Source organism: Myotis daubentonii, chromosome 8, assembly GCF_963259705.1.
Source record: "Myotis daubentonii chromosome 8, mMyoDau2.1, whole genome shotgun sequence".
Taxonomy (NCBI): Eukaryota; Metazoa; Chordata; class Mammalia; order Chiroptera; family Vespertilionidae; genus Myotis; species Myotis daubentonii.
In genome coordinates this window covers 66,195,148-66,211,750 of record NC_081847.1, presented here as the reverse complement: position 1 = coordinate 66,211,750, position 16,603 = coordinate 66,195,148, and the positions used below count along the sequence as shown (strand labels likewise).

General features: G+C 53.5%; 1 protein-coding gene across 1 annotated transcript in view; it reads left to right on the top strand.

The window, feature by feature from the left end:
• The window catches only part of UROC1 (urocanate hydratase 1), a 36,579-nt gene continuing 19,976 nt past the window's right edge, over positions 1-16,603 (top strand). Inside the window, exons 1-13 of the mRNA XM_059706752.1 lie at positions 1-173; positions 8,014-8,144; positions 9,139-9,232; positions 10,063-10,122; positions 10,437-10,565; positions 10,700-10,761; positions 11,530-11,596; positions 11,681-11,824; positions 12,646-12,734; positions 14,500-14,562; positions 14,920-15,099; positions 15,386-15,483; positions 16,180-16,252. Of these exons, the coding sequence (XP_059562735.1) occupies positions 48-173; positions 8,014-8,144; positions 9,139-9,232; positions 10,063-10,122; positions 10,437-10,565; positions 10,700-10,761; positions 11,530-11,596; positions 11,681-11,824; positions 12,646-12,734; positions 14,500-14,562; positions 14,920-15,099; positions 15,386-15,483; positions 16,180-16,252 (1,316 nt within the window). The 5' untranslated portion in view covers positions 1-47. The remainder of the gene's footprint in view (positions 174-8,013; positions 8,145-9,138; positions 9,233-10,062; positions 10,123-10,436; positions 10,566-10,699; positions 10,762-11,529; positions 11,597-11,680; positions 11,825-12,645; positions 12,735-14,499; positions 14,563-14,919; positions 15,100-15,385; positions 15,484-16,179; positions 16,253-16,603) is intronic.

The following is a 16,603-nucleotide window of genomic DNA, read 5'->3' as shown; positions in this document are numbered from 1 at the left end:
TCCCTGGCCTCTCCACAGAGCCGGCCTCCTCCCCAGTCTCAGCAGACATGTCTAGCCTCCAGGAGCTGTGCTCTGGCCTGCCCCTGCGGCCCCTCCCAGAGAACCGGGGACGTTGGGCTGGGGTACCCCATGCCCCAGTCAGGACCCCTGGCCTCAGCCCTGCTGAGGAGCAGGTAAGAAGTTGAGCCCCATTCCTGCTGGGACTCTTTTCCCTCTGGGGGGGGGGGTTTGGAGGGGGTATCCCCTACTTCCTCCTCTCTCTGCCTGGGGTCTCCAGGAGCTTCCAGTGGGGGTGGCAGTGGGGTGGGGGGACCCATGCGTGGTCGGCTCCAAAACACTCTATATCCCTCATTCTCTCCCCAACTGCCACCCTGGGTGTGGGATTATGCTCCTCATTTACAAGGACCCCGAGGCTCAAGGTCAGCCAGCCAGTAAGGGATGGTTATGTGCCTGCCTCCATCCAAGGAGGACGGACGGGGCCAGTGTGCAGTGTCCCAAACGCACGGCAGCTGACTATGTACCTTCCTGACCCAGACACGCGCATAACTTCGATGTTCTCCTCTGTAGTAGGTCAGCTCTTGTTTTATGTGGGGACTCCCTCCCCCCAAATCTTCAGATGAGTTTTCAGCTTCCTGGCTAGAACCCTAGGGAAGGCGCGTGGGAGTAGGGGGATGCCGGGGGGGGGGGGGTACTGGTGAGATCAGGTGGGGAGGCCAGGCACCCCTGCTAGGCCTCCCACAGTCCCTCCAGCCAGCACCTCAGGCAAGTCGCTGAGTGTCTGGGAGCCTGCTTGTCTCCTCTGTAAGCTGAGGGTGAAAATAATTACACCACGGGGGTGGAGGAGGCCAACTGACATCAAACACACGGTTGTGTAAATAGTTTTCTCCTATGTTTTCTTTACTCAAGAACTTTAGGAACACTGGGGGGAAAGTAGAAAATATTAAGCATGAAGATTGAGGAATCGCACCACCCCATCAGGGATAAGGACTGCTATCCTTAGGGTGGCTGCCCCTACACTTCCTGCCAAGTCCCCCCACAGAGGAGGAAACAGGGCGGTGAGGAAGGTGGGGGTGGACTGGGGCTGGGCACTGAGGGCCAGGCTGGGCGGACAGGTGTTGGGGAAGGGTGGGGGCGGGGAGCTCCGCCCCTCCCCACCTCCACCCCCACCCCCACCCCCATCCGTCTCATCCTTGGCCTATCTGGCCCAGCTCAGTGAGGTCAAAGCAAGGGTTCATGTTTTCTCCCACTCAGTCACCTCCCTGCTGGCCGCCAGGGCCTTCACCTTTGACTAAGAGGGCCCGAGGGCGCCACCATCTGCATCTCAGGCGACACCGGTGGTTATGTGCTGGCAGTCAGCTTCCACGGTCTCTGCCTTAAGGAGGGCACCTGGGTGCTGAGGAGCAGGGGTCAACTCAGCTTTGCCAGTGTCCCTTGCCATTTGCTTGAAGGTCACAAAGCCCTTGGAGTGGGGCGACTTGCTGGTCCGGGCAGTTTGAGCCGTTGAAGGGGCTACATCTCCGGTCCGGGTGCCAGGGTGAGCCAGGGTGAGCCAGCCTTCAGGGTGCCAGGGTGAGCCAGGGTGAGCCAGCCTTCAGCTGGTGCCTGTGAAACAATAAGAAATCATGTGTATTTATCTCTGTCCCTCACCCCCCTGCTAACGTTTGATTTTAGATCCCAGTTCCTGACACAGAGCTCCTAACGCAGTTGGGATTTCCTAGGGATAGAAGCTGGGAGCGTCTTTTGTTCTAAGGAGGTGGGCTCCTGGATGCGGGCAGGTCACCAGAAAGACCAATCCATGATGAGAAAGGCTTGGAACTTCAGCCTTACCCCACATACTCCAGCGAGGAGAGGGGCTGGAGAATGAATTAATCACTACTCAGGCTGGAGCCTCCATAAGAACCCTCTCCGTGGGGAGTGGGCGGGGTTTGGAGAGGGCTCAGGAGCTCCGAAACCCTTCCCAGACCTTACCCTTTGTATCGTTCCATCACCCGTGTCCATTATCACCTCCTTTATTACATAGCAAACCAGTAAGCAGTGTTTTCTGAGTTCTGTGAGCCACTCTAGCAAATTATCAAAGCCTTGGAGGGGTGGTGGGAACCCTGATCTGTGGCTGGTCGCTCAGAAGGGAGGTGACAGCCTGGACGTGCGATTGGCACCTGAAGTGTGTGTGTGTGTGTGGTGGGGGGTGTGGGGGTGTAGGGGGGGCAGTCATGTGGGCTTCAGTCCTCAACCCGTGTGGCCTGTGCGGACTCCAGGGAGACAGTGTCAGAGCTGAGTTGAATCGGAGGACACCTGCAGGTGTCAGAGACTTGGTCAGTGCGGAAACCGGCCCATTGGTCGCAGCAGCGAGGCTGTGTGACTCCAGCGGGGGGAGGGGGGGGGCAGGGCGGGTCGGGGGGGGGGAGAAGCCGGCAATGTTCTGCCGGTTCCCAAGCCCAGTACCAGCTTCGGCAGCAGCTCATGCTATGCCTTCCCTTTGGCTTGTTTTCTATATTTTTATTTAAATGTGTTTCTTTGACGTTTGACATTAACTTTGAACGGTGATTTTGTGAGATAAGCAAGTGAAATATTATAAAAGTATAAGTTCCCCACTTCACCTCCCTCAGTCACCCCTTTTTTTGGTGTATCTTTTCAGCCACATGTTATGTACATATATGGAGGTGTGGGCCCTTAAAAATACAGTGGAAGCATTCTATATATGCTAGTTGTTGGTGGTGGGGTTGTTTTTTTTTGTTGTTCGTTATTGGTGTATTTAAAGTCCCCATTTTTTAAACTGTTTAGTAATATTTCATTTGGATGATTTACTCTTTGCTTCCCTTTAAGTAGATTTCTCTGTTTAAATACAGAGTGTGCTCTGTGTATGACACTTTAGCCACCATATTTTCTGCGTGAGCACAGGACAACTTCTTCAGTGCAGAGGAAAAGGTAGTCATAGACTGTGACCAGTCCCTCCGTTTGAAATGTCTCCAGCGTCCCCCCTTTGCCATATGTGATTTCTCTTACTGACCTTATCCCCGCATTCTGCCCTCCCTGAATGGGCTCTGCTGGGGATCAGACACCAGTTCCGAAGACCTCACACTTGCATCCGGGTTCCCATCACCATCCTGAGCTTCTTGGGTGTGGGGCTTTGTTGGGCTCATTTCTGCATCTTCAGTGACACCAAATGCTTGTTGAACGTGTGGACAAGAGTATATACCTAGAGCCCAAACCAACATCGTACAAGGGTCCAGCAGGCAGGAGAAACATAGTAGGGCCTCTTGGAGGAGGTGGTCTTGGCAACGCAGGCACGGTTCTTAGACTGGAAAATCTGAGATGACCATTTGGAGACAAAGGGAGGCAGTGAGTGAAGATGCCGGGACTGGCCTTCCTAGAGTATATTAGGGGTGGAGGAGGCCGGTGTAAGCCTGAGCTGGGTGCAGAGCTTGGAGAGCCAGGCCCTGCCTGATTACAGAGGACCCTGAATGCCAAGAATAGTGTGGATCTCATCAGATGAGTAATGGGGAGCCCATGAAGGTTCCTGAGTGGGGAAATGGCCTGCTGCTTAGCAATACTCTTCTAGAGAGTATAGAGTTTCTACAGAGTGCCCAGAGGGGCAGGTGGGCTGAGGACACATTGGCAGCATGGAAGGCCATGAGTGTGGGAGATGAGCGTTCCGATAGCTGGGACTCACACAGCACACATGTGTATCAGACACAGTGCTAGGCATGTCCGTTCAGTTAGTTCCCAACACAGCCTGATGAGGTGTATGCAGTCATTGCACTCATTTTGCAGAGAGGGATTGGAAGGGCAGAAAGGGGACACATGCACGTGCTGTATAGCAGATGCCCTGGTGCCTCCTGAGGCATGGAGAGCAGCCCAGGCCTGTGGCAAGACCTCGGACAACTCATACAACCTTTCTGAACACCATTCTGTCATCTTCATGCTGAGAACTGCTCCCCGTCAGACACGTGGAGTATTGGATCTGGACCAGCAAACAGCTGCTTTTTAAAAATTTTCACTCAACAAATAATTATCACCTGCTTGTTATGTAACTCTAGACGCAGGGGATAAAGTTATTGAACAAAAATGGAATAGAAGACAACTTTCCTAAACTAAGTACAAACATGAAATTGCAGATAAAAAGACATAGGTTATCCTTGGAAGTAAAAAATTGATGTAGAATAGTTGACATGAAGACAAGTCTAGGCTAAATTACAGAATAACAAAAAATTCAATGGTGATAAAATGGAAATCTTATACAAGGGGGAAATAGGCAAGTAATTTTTGTGCTGCATTTAGGATTCGGGAAACTGCCAGAATCCCCTTTGTGTTAATGGTACGCGTGCACAAACACTCCATCTCAGAACAGATTGAATTTCCCACCGTCTTTAAATACGTATCATAGAATGGCTGAGTCATTTCTGTCAACGGACACAATTTAAAAGTCATTCCTTTTGACAGGAACCTTTGCTGTGTTTTTGAGGGATGTGGTTATCTGGACAACGTTGGAGAAGCATGTGGCGCAGTGAAACGGGCCTTCGTTACCTAGCGCCTTAGTAAAAATACCCCCTTTAGCCCCAGGAATGAAGCCTGCATCTCTGTGAGGACAGTGACTACAGTGGTTTCAGACTGCAGCTGCCCCTTAGCAGGTTATGAAGTCAGGGAAGGGCGTTGCAACCAATATTCATTATAGAACGAAATAAAAGAAGTTAGAATAGGATAGAATAGCAGGACCCTTGTAGTAAGGTTAAGTCTTGTTTGGAGTATGTGTGGCGTGTGGAGTATTTGTGGGGTGTGTGTATGTGCGTGTAATATAACTTGCTTTTGAAACTTTTTTCTTAATGCCCATGTTCTCTGGAAAGCTATGATTAGAAGCAAACAAACAACCTTTGTGCCGATGTGGAAAACACTCAGAAAGTAGCCCAAACCCCACGTGCACAGGTGAGGGCACGGGCCTGACCTACAAGGGTAGCCACTGTCCTGACTCCTCACAGCATTCCTTAGCCACACCTGCTCTTGAACTGTGTGCGAGGAGTTAGGGCCTAACTGTTAGGCAGTACTGTACATCCCTTTTGTGTCTCAACACAGCGGGAGATTCATCCCGGCAGCTGCATGTGCTTGTGCATTGTTCATCCTCCTTGCTGTCCTGTAGTGGTTCCCAAAGTGGGGTCCCCTGACCAGCAGCAGCATCTGGCAACTTGCCAGAAGTGCAAACAGAGCCTTTGGGGATGGGCCCAGCGTGCTGAGTGACCTGAAGCCTGCAGGCCTTGAGAGACTCCTGGGGGAGGGGGGGGGGCCTTCTTAGCCACGGTTGTGAAGGGAGAGACTCATACTTCTGATCAGCTTTTGTTTTCCAAGAGAGAAGGGATTGCGTGCTTTTATTCGATGTGAAAATTAAATGAGGGAAAGTCTCTGCAACCCCTTTCCAGATTCCCAAACTCCCTAAGTTGGCATTTTCTTCCCTGCCTGCTCTTGCCCTCTGCTCCCTCCTGAACTGTCCCTCTCCTTCTCTCCCTCCCACCCCACCCGCCCCTCTGGCCCCGTGTGATTCACTGCCCAGGGCACACTGGACATGCTGTCCTTCCTTTCCCAGGCCTCTGCCCTCGGCCTCCAGGGCATCTGTGTTCCTGGCTGGGTTCCCAGCTCCCTGTCTTCCTGGCTGGTAGTTCTGCCCCTGCCCGAATGCTGGTGTCCTCCCAGTTCCAGGCCCTTGTTTCTTCTCCTGTCTCCTCTGCCTTCAGGTGTCAAAGCACCTGTCTTCTTTGAGTCCCTACCACCGCTCCCCTCAACAGACATGTGTTGAATGAATGAGTAAAGAAATTTACCACATGCAGCTCCTCATCTCCTTTCACCTCAAAGTGTTTGATCTCCAGTGTTTGTGTTAGGGGCACCTCTCAGACACCAGAGAGGTGTTATCGACAGCCCCCCAGCCCGAGTCAGAGGGAGAGGGCTGTCCACAACCTCATTCTTGTCTTCTCATAGAAATGGATTTTAATGAGAGAACTCCAGGTGACTGCAGTGTGATGAAGCCAATTTTATTAAAGCAATTAAAGCACGCACCTTTATTTACGAAGCAAGGCAAGCAAACTGCCAACTTGATCTTGCCAAGCCTTGAGACTGCTGGCTTTTCTGCCTAGGGAGTAAAACTGCCCTTTCCCTTTCCTCTCCCCATCTCCTTTCCTGCATTCTCTGCGCTCCCTGCCGCTCTCCTCCCCTGGCTGGCCCTGAGGGTGGCTTTTAACCATTGCTCTCAAGCGTCCTTGGTTGGGGAAGATAATGGCTTGTTAAGTACAACCCAGCTGCAAATTGCCCACACCGGGCTTGTTTTAACTTTCCTGTCTCAGTTTCCCTATTCCACTTGCCTAGAATTTTCCCAGCGTTCCACTGCCCTGTAACAATCGGAGGAATAAATGGCCTGTGTTCAGCCAGACACCCAGATGTCACCCAGTGTCCCCCCCCTACTTCGCCTGCCTCCACATTCAGGCTCCAGTCTGGGTGTTCTAAGGAAGAGAGCTGTGAAATGGGTCTGCCAGGACCCTGGCCCTCCTTGAGCTTAGCAAGACAGATTGTAAGCAAGGAAAGAAACAAACACATCATCGAGTGTCCGACAGTGCAAAGCTGCAGAAGGAAACAAAGGCGGGAAGAGAGGCTGGGAATCAAGAAGGCCTCTGAGTAGGGGCTTCTGAACTGAAACCGGAATGAAGGAAGGGACCCTCCAAGAGAAAGCAGAGTGGTGACGGGGTTTAGGCAGAGGAGGATAGGTGCAAAGGCCCTGGGGCAGAACCGGCAGCATCAGGGCTCTCTGGAGAAGAGTGATAGGGCTGGTGGGAGCAGGGGAGTTTGGGCTGCTTGCCCTTGTTGGATAAGGAGCCCTGAGAAGGTTTCTCCTGTTTCTGGCTCTAGGCCAGCCGTGGGCAAACTACGGCCGGTTTGAAATGAATAAAACTAAAAAAAAAAAAAAAAAAAAAGACCGTACCCTTTTATGTAATGATGTTTACTTTGAATTTATATTAGTTCACACAAACACTCCATCCATGCTTTTGTTCCGGCCCTCCGGTCCAGTTTAAGAACCCACTGTGGCCCTCGAGTCAAAAAGTTTGCCCACCCCTGCTCTAGGCTCTGTCCTGGGCCTCCCCGATCTGGCAGGATCTCCATCCCAGTCCCAGAGCGGCAGGTGTAGCCTGAGGCTACCTGGAGCTGCACTAGTGGAGAGTGCTTCTCTGCACTCATACCAGGTGTGGAGAGCGACTACAGTGTTTGGACAGGTTCAAGCCTCGGACTAATGAGAGGGCACAGTCCTCTCATGGCCACGTGCAAGTCCCAGCTTGGAGGGCAGGGCCCTCCCAGCACAATTATAGCCAAGAGCTGTAGTTGTAAGCTTGAACCTATGGTCCGAACACGTGGCCCCACGTGCCTGAGTGATGTGGGCTTGATAGAGGTCAGGTGCATGTAATTGAGTAGGATCGAAACCCACGAGAATGTTGTAAACATCTTGACCACGACCTTACTTTGCCTCGTGGAATCTGGCTATAAAATAAAGACACAGCTTCTAGTGCGTGGCGCTCTCTCTCCATCAGAGAGACAGTGTCCCACCGAGACCCAGCTTTTCTTCTCTTGTCCGTCTTTCCTCAATCCTTCACCGCCCCCACTCAGGCTCACCCTTGGCCGTGCTGGCGAGGCTCAACCAGGAACCTGTGTGCTCCTGTCAGGTCTATTCTTACTCCCCTTGATTCTGCATCTCCCACTGTGACCACAAGGGCAGGACCCTGTCTGGTCCTTGCATGGAATTAGCAGCCTGGTCCCCAGTGAGCAAGACTCTTCTTGGAAAGGCTTCATGTGGGAGGTGACATTGTAGATGGGCCCAGGGTGACACCTAGGCAGTCTTGGGGTGGGACCATAGTTTTCTGAGTGGATCAGGGGCAAATCCAGGTTAGCGGGGGGTGGGTGGGTGGGTGGGTGGCTCATCATGGGAGCCTCAGGGTGCTCGGCCCGGAGCCCCTGCCCCTGATGCCCCTCACCACTCTCCTCCTCTAGCTGGCACTAAGGAATGCCCTGCGCTACTTCCCCCCGGACGTCCAGAAGCTGCTGGCCCCCGAGTTTGCCCAGGAGCTGCGACTCTATGGGCACATCTATATGTACCGGTTCTCCCCCCGCATTGAAATGAGGTGAGTGCTGGCGGGTGGAAAGAGGGATCGTGCTGGAGGTCAGGAACCCCAGAGAGTCAGCAGGGAAGGGGAAATGGAGGCTGTCCACACTAGGAGATCCATGGGCTTGGCATGCTGAATCGATGCCCCTCACACAGAGAGAGGGGGTGGCAGTGTTGGCATCTGTGGTGGTCTGCAGCCTAGAGCTGGCTGAAGCCCCCAAGACTGACCAGAAGGTGGGTCCCTCTGGTCCACTGTCCTGGGCAGTCAGTCCTAGGTAAGTCTGGACCCAAGCTGTATACAAAATGCTCTTTTAAGCCCCATGTTTTGTTGTCTTGCCAGAGGCATGGAGAGGCGTAGAGGGTGGCTCTGCCAGTGTCTTCTGACAGCTCAGGCTTCCCATAGGGCTCGCAAGCTGAATTGTCCCTGGCACTAGAGGCCTGGTGAAGCCACGGGTGCTGGGCCTCACCCCACATTGCATAGCGGGGAGGACCTGCCTATCACAGCTCCCAGGTGCTGCTGCCCGCCCTGGTATCCCACTGAGCATCCTTGTTCTTGGATAGGCCCCAAACCCAGACTTGTCTGGGACCATCCCAGGGAATGGCATGAACCCCAAAAAGCAGGAGCCACGCCTCTTCATTCCTGCTGTGGCCCGCTGCCTGGCACCTGCTCTGGAATTGGTGCCCAGGAGCACAGGTGGTGCCCAGGAAAGAAGGAAAGAATAAATGGCACCCAGAGCAGCGGCTTCTGGAAAGTAGACGTCAGCTTTGCTTCCAAGTTAGCGTTCTCCCGGTTGGAGCCTGCGAGAAGGGAGGAAGGGCAGCCTAGGGTGGGTGGGGGCCAAACTCCCCACACCTGGAAGGCTGGGGGCGCAAAGCAGGAGGCGGGCACCAGAGCCCGCTGGCCTTGGTTCCTGTTGGGAACCCAGCCAACTTCTGCAGCAGGATGTGGGGTCTCGCTGTGCACACCTGCGTGCCCTCCCACCGTCACCCCTAGCACCTGGACTCCCTTGCAGGGCCTACCCAGTGCAGCAGTACCCTTGCCGGACGAAAGCTGCAGCAGCCATCATGCACATGATCATGAACAACCTGGACCCTGCCGTGGCCCAGGTAACCCCAGGGGCGCCAAAGCGGGGGCAGCACTGTCCAGTCGAGCTGTAACCTGAGACACACATGCAATACATTTAAGCTCTTTATTTAGAAATAATGATAGAGTTCCCAGAAGTTGTAAAAATAGTGCTGAGAGGACCTTGTATCTTTCTCCCACTGTCTCCCCCCCACCCCCCACCCCCGCCCACAGCACCACCACCCGGACATCAATACTGGTGTCATAGAAACGTGTAATTTTACGTTTTCTAATAGCCACACGAAAAAATAAAAAGAAACAGATTTAAGACTGAATTTTGTTTATCCTGATATACCTGAAATATCATTTTAACATGTACTTAGTAAAAAAATTACATTGCTGAGCCCTAGCTGGTTTGGCTCAGTGGATAGAGCATCGGCCTGCAGACTGAAGGCCGATTCCGGTCAAGGGCACATGCCCGGGATGTGGGCTTGATCCCTAGTAGGGGGCATGCAGGAGGCAGCCGGTCAATGATTCTCTCTCATCATTGATGTTTCTATCTCTCTCTCCCTCTCCCTTCCTCTCTGAAATCAATAAAAAATATTTTTTTAAAAAAACCTGATCACAGACGGACCCCTGGCGTTGACTCCAGGATGAGTTCCCAAAGCAACCCCAGACCCAGCTCTCCCCTCACCCAGTCACAGATGGACCGATGTTCCTGGCAGTTCTCCCTGGGCCTCCCCTACGGCATCTCCCCTGGCCCCCACCACTCTTTCTTAAAGGGCCATCAGCCACCTTGCCCGTAGAGCCCAGTGCAGGGTGGGGGCCCTCCCTTCCCAGGCCACCATCTCAGGTGACACCATGTCTTCTCCAGTTTCCCCAGGAGCTCGTGACCTACGGAGGAAACGGACAGGTGTTCAGCAACTGGGCTCAGGTATGCTGGACGATGAGCCTGGCCCCCAGGCCTGCCCCCAACCACACCCTCTGGTTGGAAGGAGGCTACAAACCCAGGGCTCAGGACTCAGGTCTCCACCTGCCTGATGCCTGAGATCACAGCTGGAGACACTGTGGGGATGTTGAAGGTCCGAGGGCAGGAGTGGCATTATTGCAGGCACCAAGGAGGCCTGGAGGGATGGGGCACTGGGCAGAACAGCTGAGCCTAGGGAGCCCTCAGAGCCTGGACGGTGGCTTGGGAACACCGTGGGACCCCCACTTACAGAGCCCTCCATGCTGTGTTCTCTCCTGCAGTTCTGGCTGACGATGTCCTACTTGTCACAGATGACAGAGGAGCAGACCCTGGTCATGTACAGTGGACACCCACTGGGCCTCTTTCCGAGCAGCCCTGGAGCCCCAAGGCTGGTCATCACCAACGGGATGGTGGGTCCTGGGCAGCCCGCACGGTGCCGGCCGGGCTGGGGGCCGCAGGGAGAGCCAGGTGTCCCTGACACCCACTTAGCCATCGCTTCCAAGGGTCGGTGTTGTCCTAGCCTTGGCTCCGCCCTCTCTTCCAGGTCATTCCCAACTACTCCTCCAGAGAAGAGTATGAGAAGCTCTTTGCCATGGGAGTTACCATGTAAGTCTCTATTTCAGTTGCTATTGTATCATTCCAGTAAATATCATACATTTCCACTTGTATTATAGAATGGTATAGCAATATTAAATACTATTTTGAAAAATACAATCACAGCACTATAGCAATTTCATATTTACATATTCCTTAGTAGTTTTTTTTTTTTTAAAGGAGACTGTATTAGTGCATTTTGGGATCATTAAAAAATGAATTTTAGGCGCTCTCCCTGACTCTGTGCCTTCCCTCCCCTCCCCACCCTCAGCTTTGCCCCACGCTCCTTATCATTACCTTCCTCACTCCCCAGCTCTAAGGGCCCTTCTTTTGACTCTATAACTCACTTCCTACGCCACTTTCTTCTACAAATTACTTATACTTCTGTCATTTTCTAAGTAAATGTTCTCTTATTAAAAAAAGAAAAGCCCTGGCCAGAGTGGTTCAGTGGTTAGAGCATTTGGCCTGCACACTGAAAGGTCGTGGGTTTGATTCCTGTTCAAGGGCATGTATCTGAGTTGCAGGTTCGATCCCTGGCCTCTGTGGGGGCATGTGTGGGAGACAACCAATGGATGTGTCTCTCTTACATCTCCCTCTCTCTCTCCCTCTTCCTCTCCCTCCTCTCCCTTCCTTCCACTCTCTCTAAAAAATCAATGGGGGAAAAAAAAAATCCTCGAGTGAGAATTTTTTCAAAAAGTAAATATAAAAATGAATTTTAAACCATCCAAAGTGGGTGGCTGGTCCCGGGCTCACTGCCCTGCGTGCCCTCTCTGTGGTCAGGTATGGCCAGATGACAGCAGGCAGTTACTGCTACATCGGTCCCCAGGGAATCGTCCACGGCACAGTGGTGAGAGAAGGGTCATGCCTGGCATCGGGGTGGGAGGTGGACGTGCTGGGAGTGGACAATGAGCTCCCACCCCCTTCCCTGCAGCTCACTGTACTGAACGCTGGACGACGGTACCTGGGCGTCGAGGACCTGGCTGGGAAAGTCTTTGTCACCTCTGGACTGGGCGGAATGAGTGGGGCTCAGGCCAAAGCCTCTGTCATCGTGGGGTGCATCGGTGTGATCGCAGAGGTGAGCGCCCCAGGAACGCCGAGTCCTCATCCCTGCCCACCTCGCTCCTTTCTCATTCCAGAGGCCCTCACACTCACACCGGTCTCTCTCTCGCCGCCCCCTCGACAAAGCCTCCAAGGTGGGTTCCTGGGCAGCATACCCTCCTGCCTTCAAGGAGCCCATCATTTTCCGTGGTCATGCCTGTGGAAGCTGTCCCATGAACAGCTCCCCTTCCCCACTGAAGGCCTGGACTGTAGCGGGGAGATAACAAATGTCTGCGAATACATGAACATAGACTCCCCCAACGCAGGCAGCTCACAGCCAGGGGGGGAAGCAAATGCGTCGCCCATCAGTGGGGGGGTGGGGGGGCAGCCACTTTTTCTCAGTGGCTGTTCCAGCTTTCGTTGGTGGTGCCGAGGACAGGAAGGGAAGTGGGAAGAGGAGGTGACTGGCTCTAAGGAAAGCCTTGGTGATAGCCACCTGTGTGCTTTGCACTTAGTTGATATTAAACCCGTGACATACACAGCTGTACTTGTTAGGAGCCCATTTGGCTGCAGGTAACAGAAAACCGAGCTACAGCAGCTCACATAATAGGGTTTTATTTTCCTCATGTAACCAACAGTGTCGACATTGGTCCCGCAGCCCAGAGATATCAGGGCCAATGTATCTAGAATTCTAGAGTCTCTTGGGCTTCCCTTGTGGGTATAAAATAGCTGCCCCAGTTTGCCCTTGCACTGTGTTATAAAAGTGGGTGATCTTCCTGGGAGGGTGACACCCTCTCGTGAAGGGGACATACCCTAGGATGACTTGTGACTGGGTGGCTTTGTGTGTCATGGTCACAGGTGGATAAAGCAGCCCTCATGAAACGCCATCAGCAGGGTTGGCTGATGGAAGTGACTGACAGCTTGGACCAGTGCATTAAAAGACTCAGGTACAACTCCCGACAAGTGAGCACCGAAAGTGGGGGGCCGTGGGAAAGGGCCCAGGGGCTGGGTTGCTCTGCATAGACCTGTTCAATGCCTGACATCTGGCCACGGGTGGCCACCACATCAAGTGGCCACTCAGAGGTGGCACAGTAGGACCTTCTAAATCCTGTTTCTCACTGGTCATTATTGCTGGTGTGTAGGAAACCCTGGGTTTGCATACTTTGGTGGTCAGACACTTGGTTCTACAAGATTTTCAATCATCTTCTCATTTCCCATAGTTTTGCAAAGAATGTATCTGTTTTTCTCACTGTTGTGACCTCCGTGCTTAGCCCAGAGCCTGACGCATAGTAGCTGCTCATTGAATTTGTTGGGGAAACATGAACTTTGAAAGATGGAGCTTTTCCCTCCGTGGGACTCGTTCAGGTTCAATACTCGATATTCCTTCCCAATGGCGCTGTGACTGCCTGTGCAGTGTCCGGGTGCGGGCAGCATTTCTCCTCCTGCCTGAGAACTTCGGAGGTGTTTTAGTGGGAGTGTGTGTGTGTGTGTGTGTGTGTGTGTGTGTGTGTGAGGGGACTGTCCTGGGCCTGCTGATCAGATGCCATTTTGGAAGCACCCTCTCCACTGACTGCTTTGCAGAACTGAGCCTGTGTGGGGAAGACGCATGGGCGCCATGGCCCTCCACCCTGGCTAGTCTATTCTGACCCAAGGGGGCTTGAATGAAAATGTCCGAGAGCACACAGAATTTGAGAAATATTCCCATTTTCAAGATGGGCTACTATTTGACATACATCTTTCTAAAATACTAGTTTACTTTCTTAGTAACATACCCACTTGCACGTGAGCACACACATGCACGCACACGCACACACAACTCATACACACTTCCAACCAATCTGGTATTCTTGTCAGCTCTAAATATACCTCTTGCATCTGCCTTCTCCCTCTTGTCACTCACACAAAGTTTGGGCCAGCTTAATTCCTTAATTCCTACTGCCACACACACAGCCATTTCACATCAGTTGAACAAACTGCCTTAAGCAGCCTGTCTCATCACATTTCTGCTCCCTGAGCTGCAGAAGGCACAGTTGGGAATGGAGTGATGGGGCTCACGGTACCCGACCTGGCCCCGAGGCTGAGATGCAGTCCTCCTCCAGCGCCCCTCACTGCTCTAGGACCATGTGCCCTTTTCCACTTGGTTATCCTGTGCACCTGGGGGAGAGGAGCATGTCTGGCCTCCGCTGGCATCTCTCTGCCAAGCAAGGCCTTCGGTCGATCTACATCTTTGAGTGGGTGCCACACTGCCCACTGTCCCACTTACTGTTGCTCTGTGATAGCTCTCATACCTGTGAGAGCTTTTATGCATTCAAATCTTCTGTCCCCCCAAAATATACTTTCATTTTTTTGTACTTTTATTTTTCCAAGTATTGTTTGGAATCAACATTAGTGACTTTTATTATTTGAGGATCATCTTGAGTGAATTCTTGGAAGGGCCGTATTAGAATTCTAACAGCAGGAGCCCTGATTCTAAGCATTGCCTCAGTTCTCCTGTCTGGGGTAGTCAAGTCTGCTGTTTCCCTTATGGTCTGGGTCCTCAAAGTACATCCCTCACAGGTCCCTGTGTCTCAGGCCCTGCACATGCACACATACTTTTGGTGGCCTCTTGCGTCTTCTGCATTCTAGCTATCTGGGTGGCCCTGTGTGTTGGTCGGGGTGGACAGCTGTGGGCAGGTGTGATGGGGCCATCTGCTCTGCTCTTGTGCCCTCTAGGGAAGCAAGGAAAACAAAGGAGGTGCTCAGCCTTGGTTACCATGGGAATGTGGTGGACCTGTGGTAAGTGGAGTGGGAGTCGACAGCCTTGGGGACCCTAGGTGAACCTCTCCCTCCAGCCAAGGTCCCAATGGCGGCCAGGTACTCCCAGAACACACAGGTTCAAGCAATGGTTTGAGGCTCTGCTCCCAGCTTTCATCTACTGGATCTTGGCGGAGCTCACAGCAGCCTTCCCACGAGTGTTCTTTAGGGGGAGTGGGGTTGTGGGGGGTGTAGGGTTAGCCCCAGTCCCTGATTACTGGACACGTGGCTGGAAAATGTGCTACAAAGCCCTCCTGGCTGGGCCCTAAACTCGGGTCCCAGATGCTGCCGTGGGCAGGTGCTGCCCGCCCTACACTGACTATCCCACATCTTCCCCAGGGAACGCCTGGTCCAGGAATTAGACAAGACGGGGGAGCTCTTGGTAGACCTGGGGTCGGACCAGACATCCTGCCACAACCCATTCAATGGAGGGTATTACCCTGTGCAGCTCGGCTTTGCAGAGGCCCAGAGCCTCATGGCCTCCGATCCTGCCACATTCAAGAAACTGGTCCAGGAAAGGTGATGCTGGTCCCAGGGCTGCTTGGGTATGGGGCAGGGGTGGGGGTGGGAGGCTGCACCATGGAAGGAGCTTTTGGACTGAGTAGCTGTGGCCTCTGCTTGGTTCTCCCAGTGGTCAGCTGTGTGGCCTTGGGGGAGACCCTTAACCTCTCTGAGCCTCTGTCTCCTCCTCTGTCAGATTGGGTGGAATCGGCAGAGCTGGCTCAGCTCCATGGGATGAGGCTGGGGGGTGACAGGGATGGGGCAGGGCGGGCAGAACTGACAGCTGACTGCTGGCTTGTTGCAGCCTGAGGAGGCAGGTCTCAGCCATCAACAGGCTGGCCAAGGAGAACTTCTTCTTTTGGGACTATGGCAACGCCTTCCTCTTGGAGGCCCAGAGAGCAGGTGAGAGAAGGGAGGCTTGGTGAGGGGGCCCCATCCTCCTGGGCTGCACTGGGGACACTCCCTTCCTTCCAGCCAGGGGTGGCCTGGCAGGCGCCTGGGAGAGGCAGGGGTCATGGCATGCAGGTTTTACTGTGCCCTTGCCCGGCCTTCTGGAAGTTGGTCCTGCCAGCTTGACCTCTCTGGCCTCAGTTTCTCCATTTTCCTTAAAAATATAAAGCACCATAAAGAGAGTGGGTACAATGCTCCAGTATGAGCTCCATTACTATATATATATGTATATGCTTTATTTTTTCATAAAGGAAACTTCTTACCTTCATAGATTGTAAAGTTCAGAAGGTACAAAAGATATTCAGTGGAAAGTCTCCCTCCCAGCCCATCTCTGGCACCAGCTCTCCCCCACACCCTGGAGTCTGTAGGCTCGGGGTGCCTGTCTGGACACCCGTGAGGCGGACACTGGCATGTGTCCATGCTGCCCTGCCCCACACCATGAGCCCATGGGCTCCAGCCGGGGTGGCACTTGCTGCCTCTCTCTTTCCTGAGAGGCCTGGCGGTGCTGCGCTGTCAGGACAGAGCCTTTGCAGTCTTTCCTGGGCTCTGTGCAAACTGTCATCTGGTGGTGGCGTCTGTCCTCACCCTGGGATGGGGCCTGCCAGCCCTCGGCTCCTCCAGGGGACTGTGCGGATGCTCTGTCCACAGGAGCTGACGTGGAGAAAAAAGGCGCCGAAAGGACTGAGTTCCGCTACCCCTCCTACGTCCAGCATATTATGGGGTGAGTGACGAGGCCCCTTCAGTGTCTGGGTCCTGGACCTTCAGATCAGAAAAGCCCCTCCTCTGACCACTGCTGTGGTCCCCAGTGGCCACCACACCAGGTCATGGGGCTCCACCACAAAATGCAGGTAGAGAAACTGGAACCGTGAGAGGCCGTGGACAGGGCCTCAGTGACAGGACAAGGAGGCTGCAGGGGCCTGGAACCTCCAACCTCCAGTACCCAGGGCCCTAAATGCTGCCCATCCCGTGGCCATGGCAGTGGGCCCAAGAGGGCTCTGATGGCTTAATCCATGGAGGCCGAGGCCTGCTGTCCCGTGAGCCACTGTGTCTATCTGGCTGTGCGGGCAGGTCT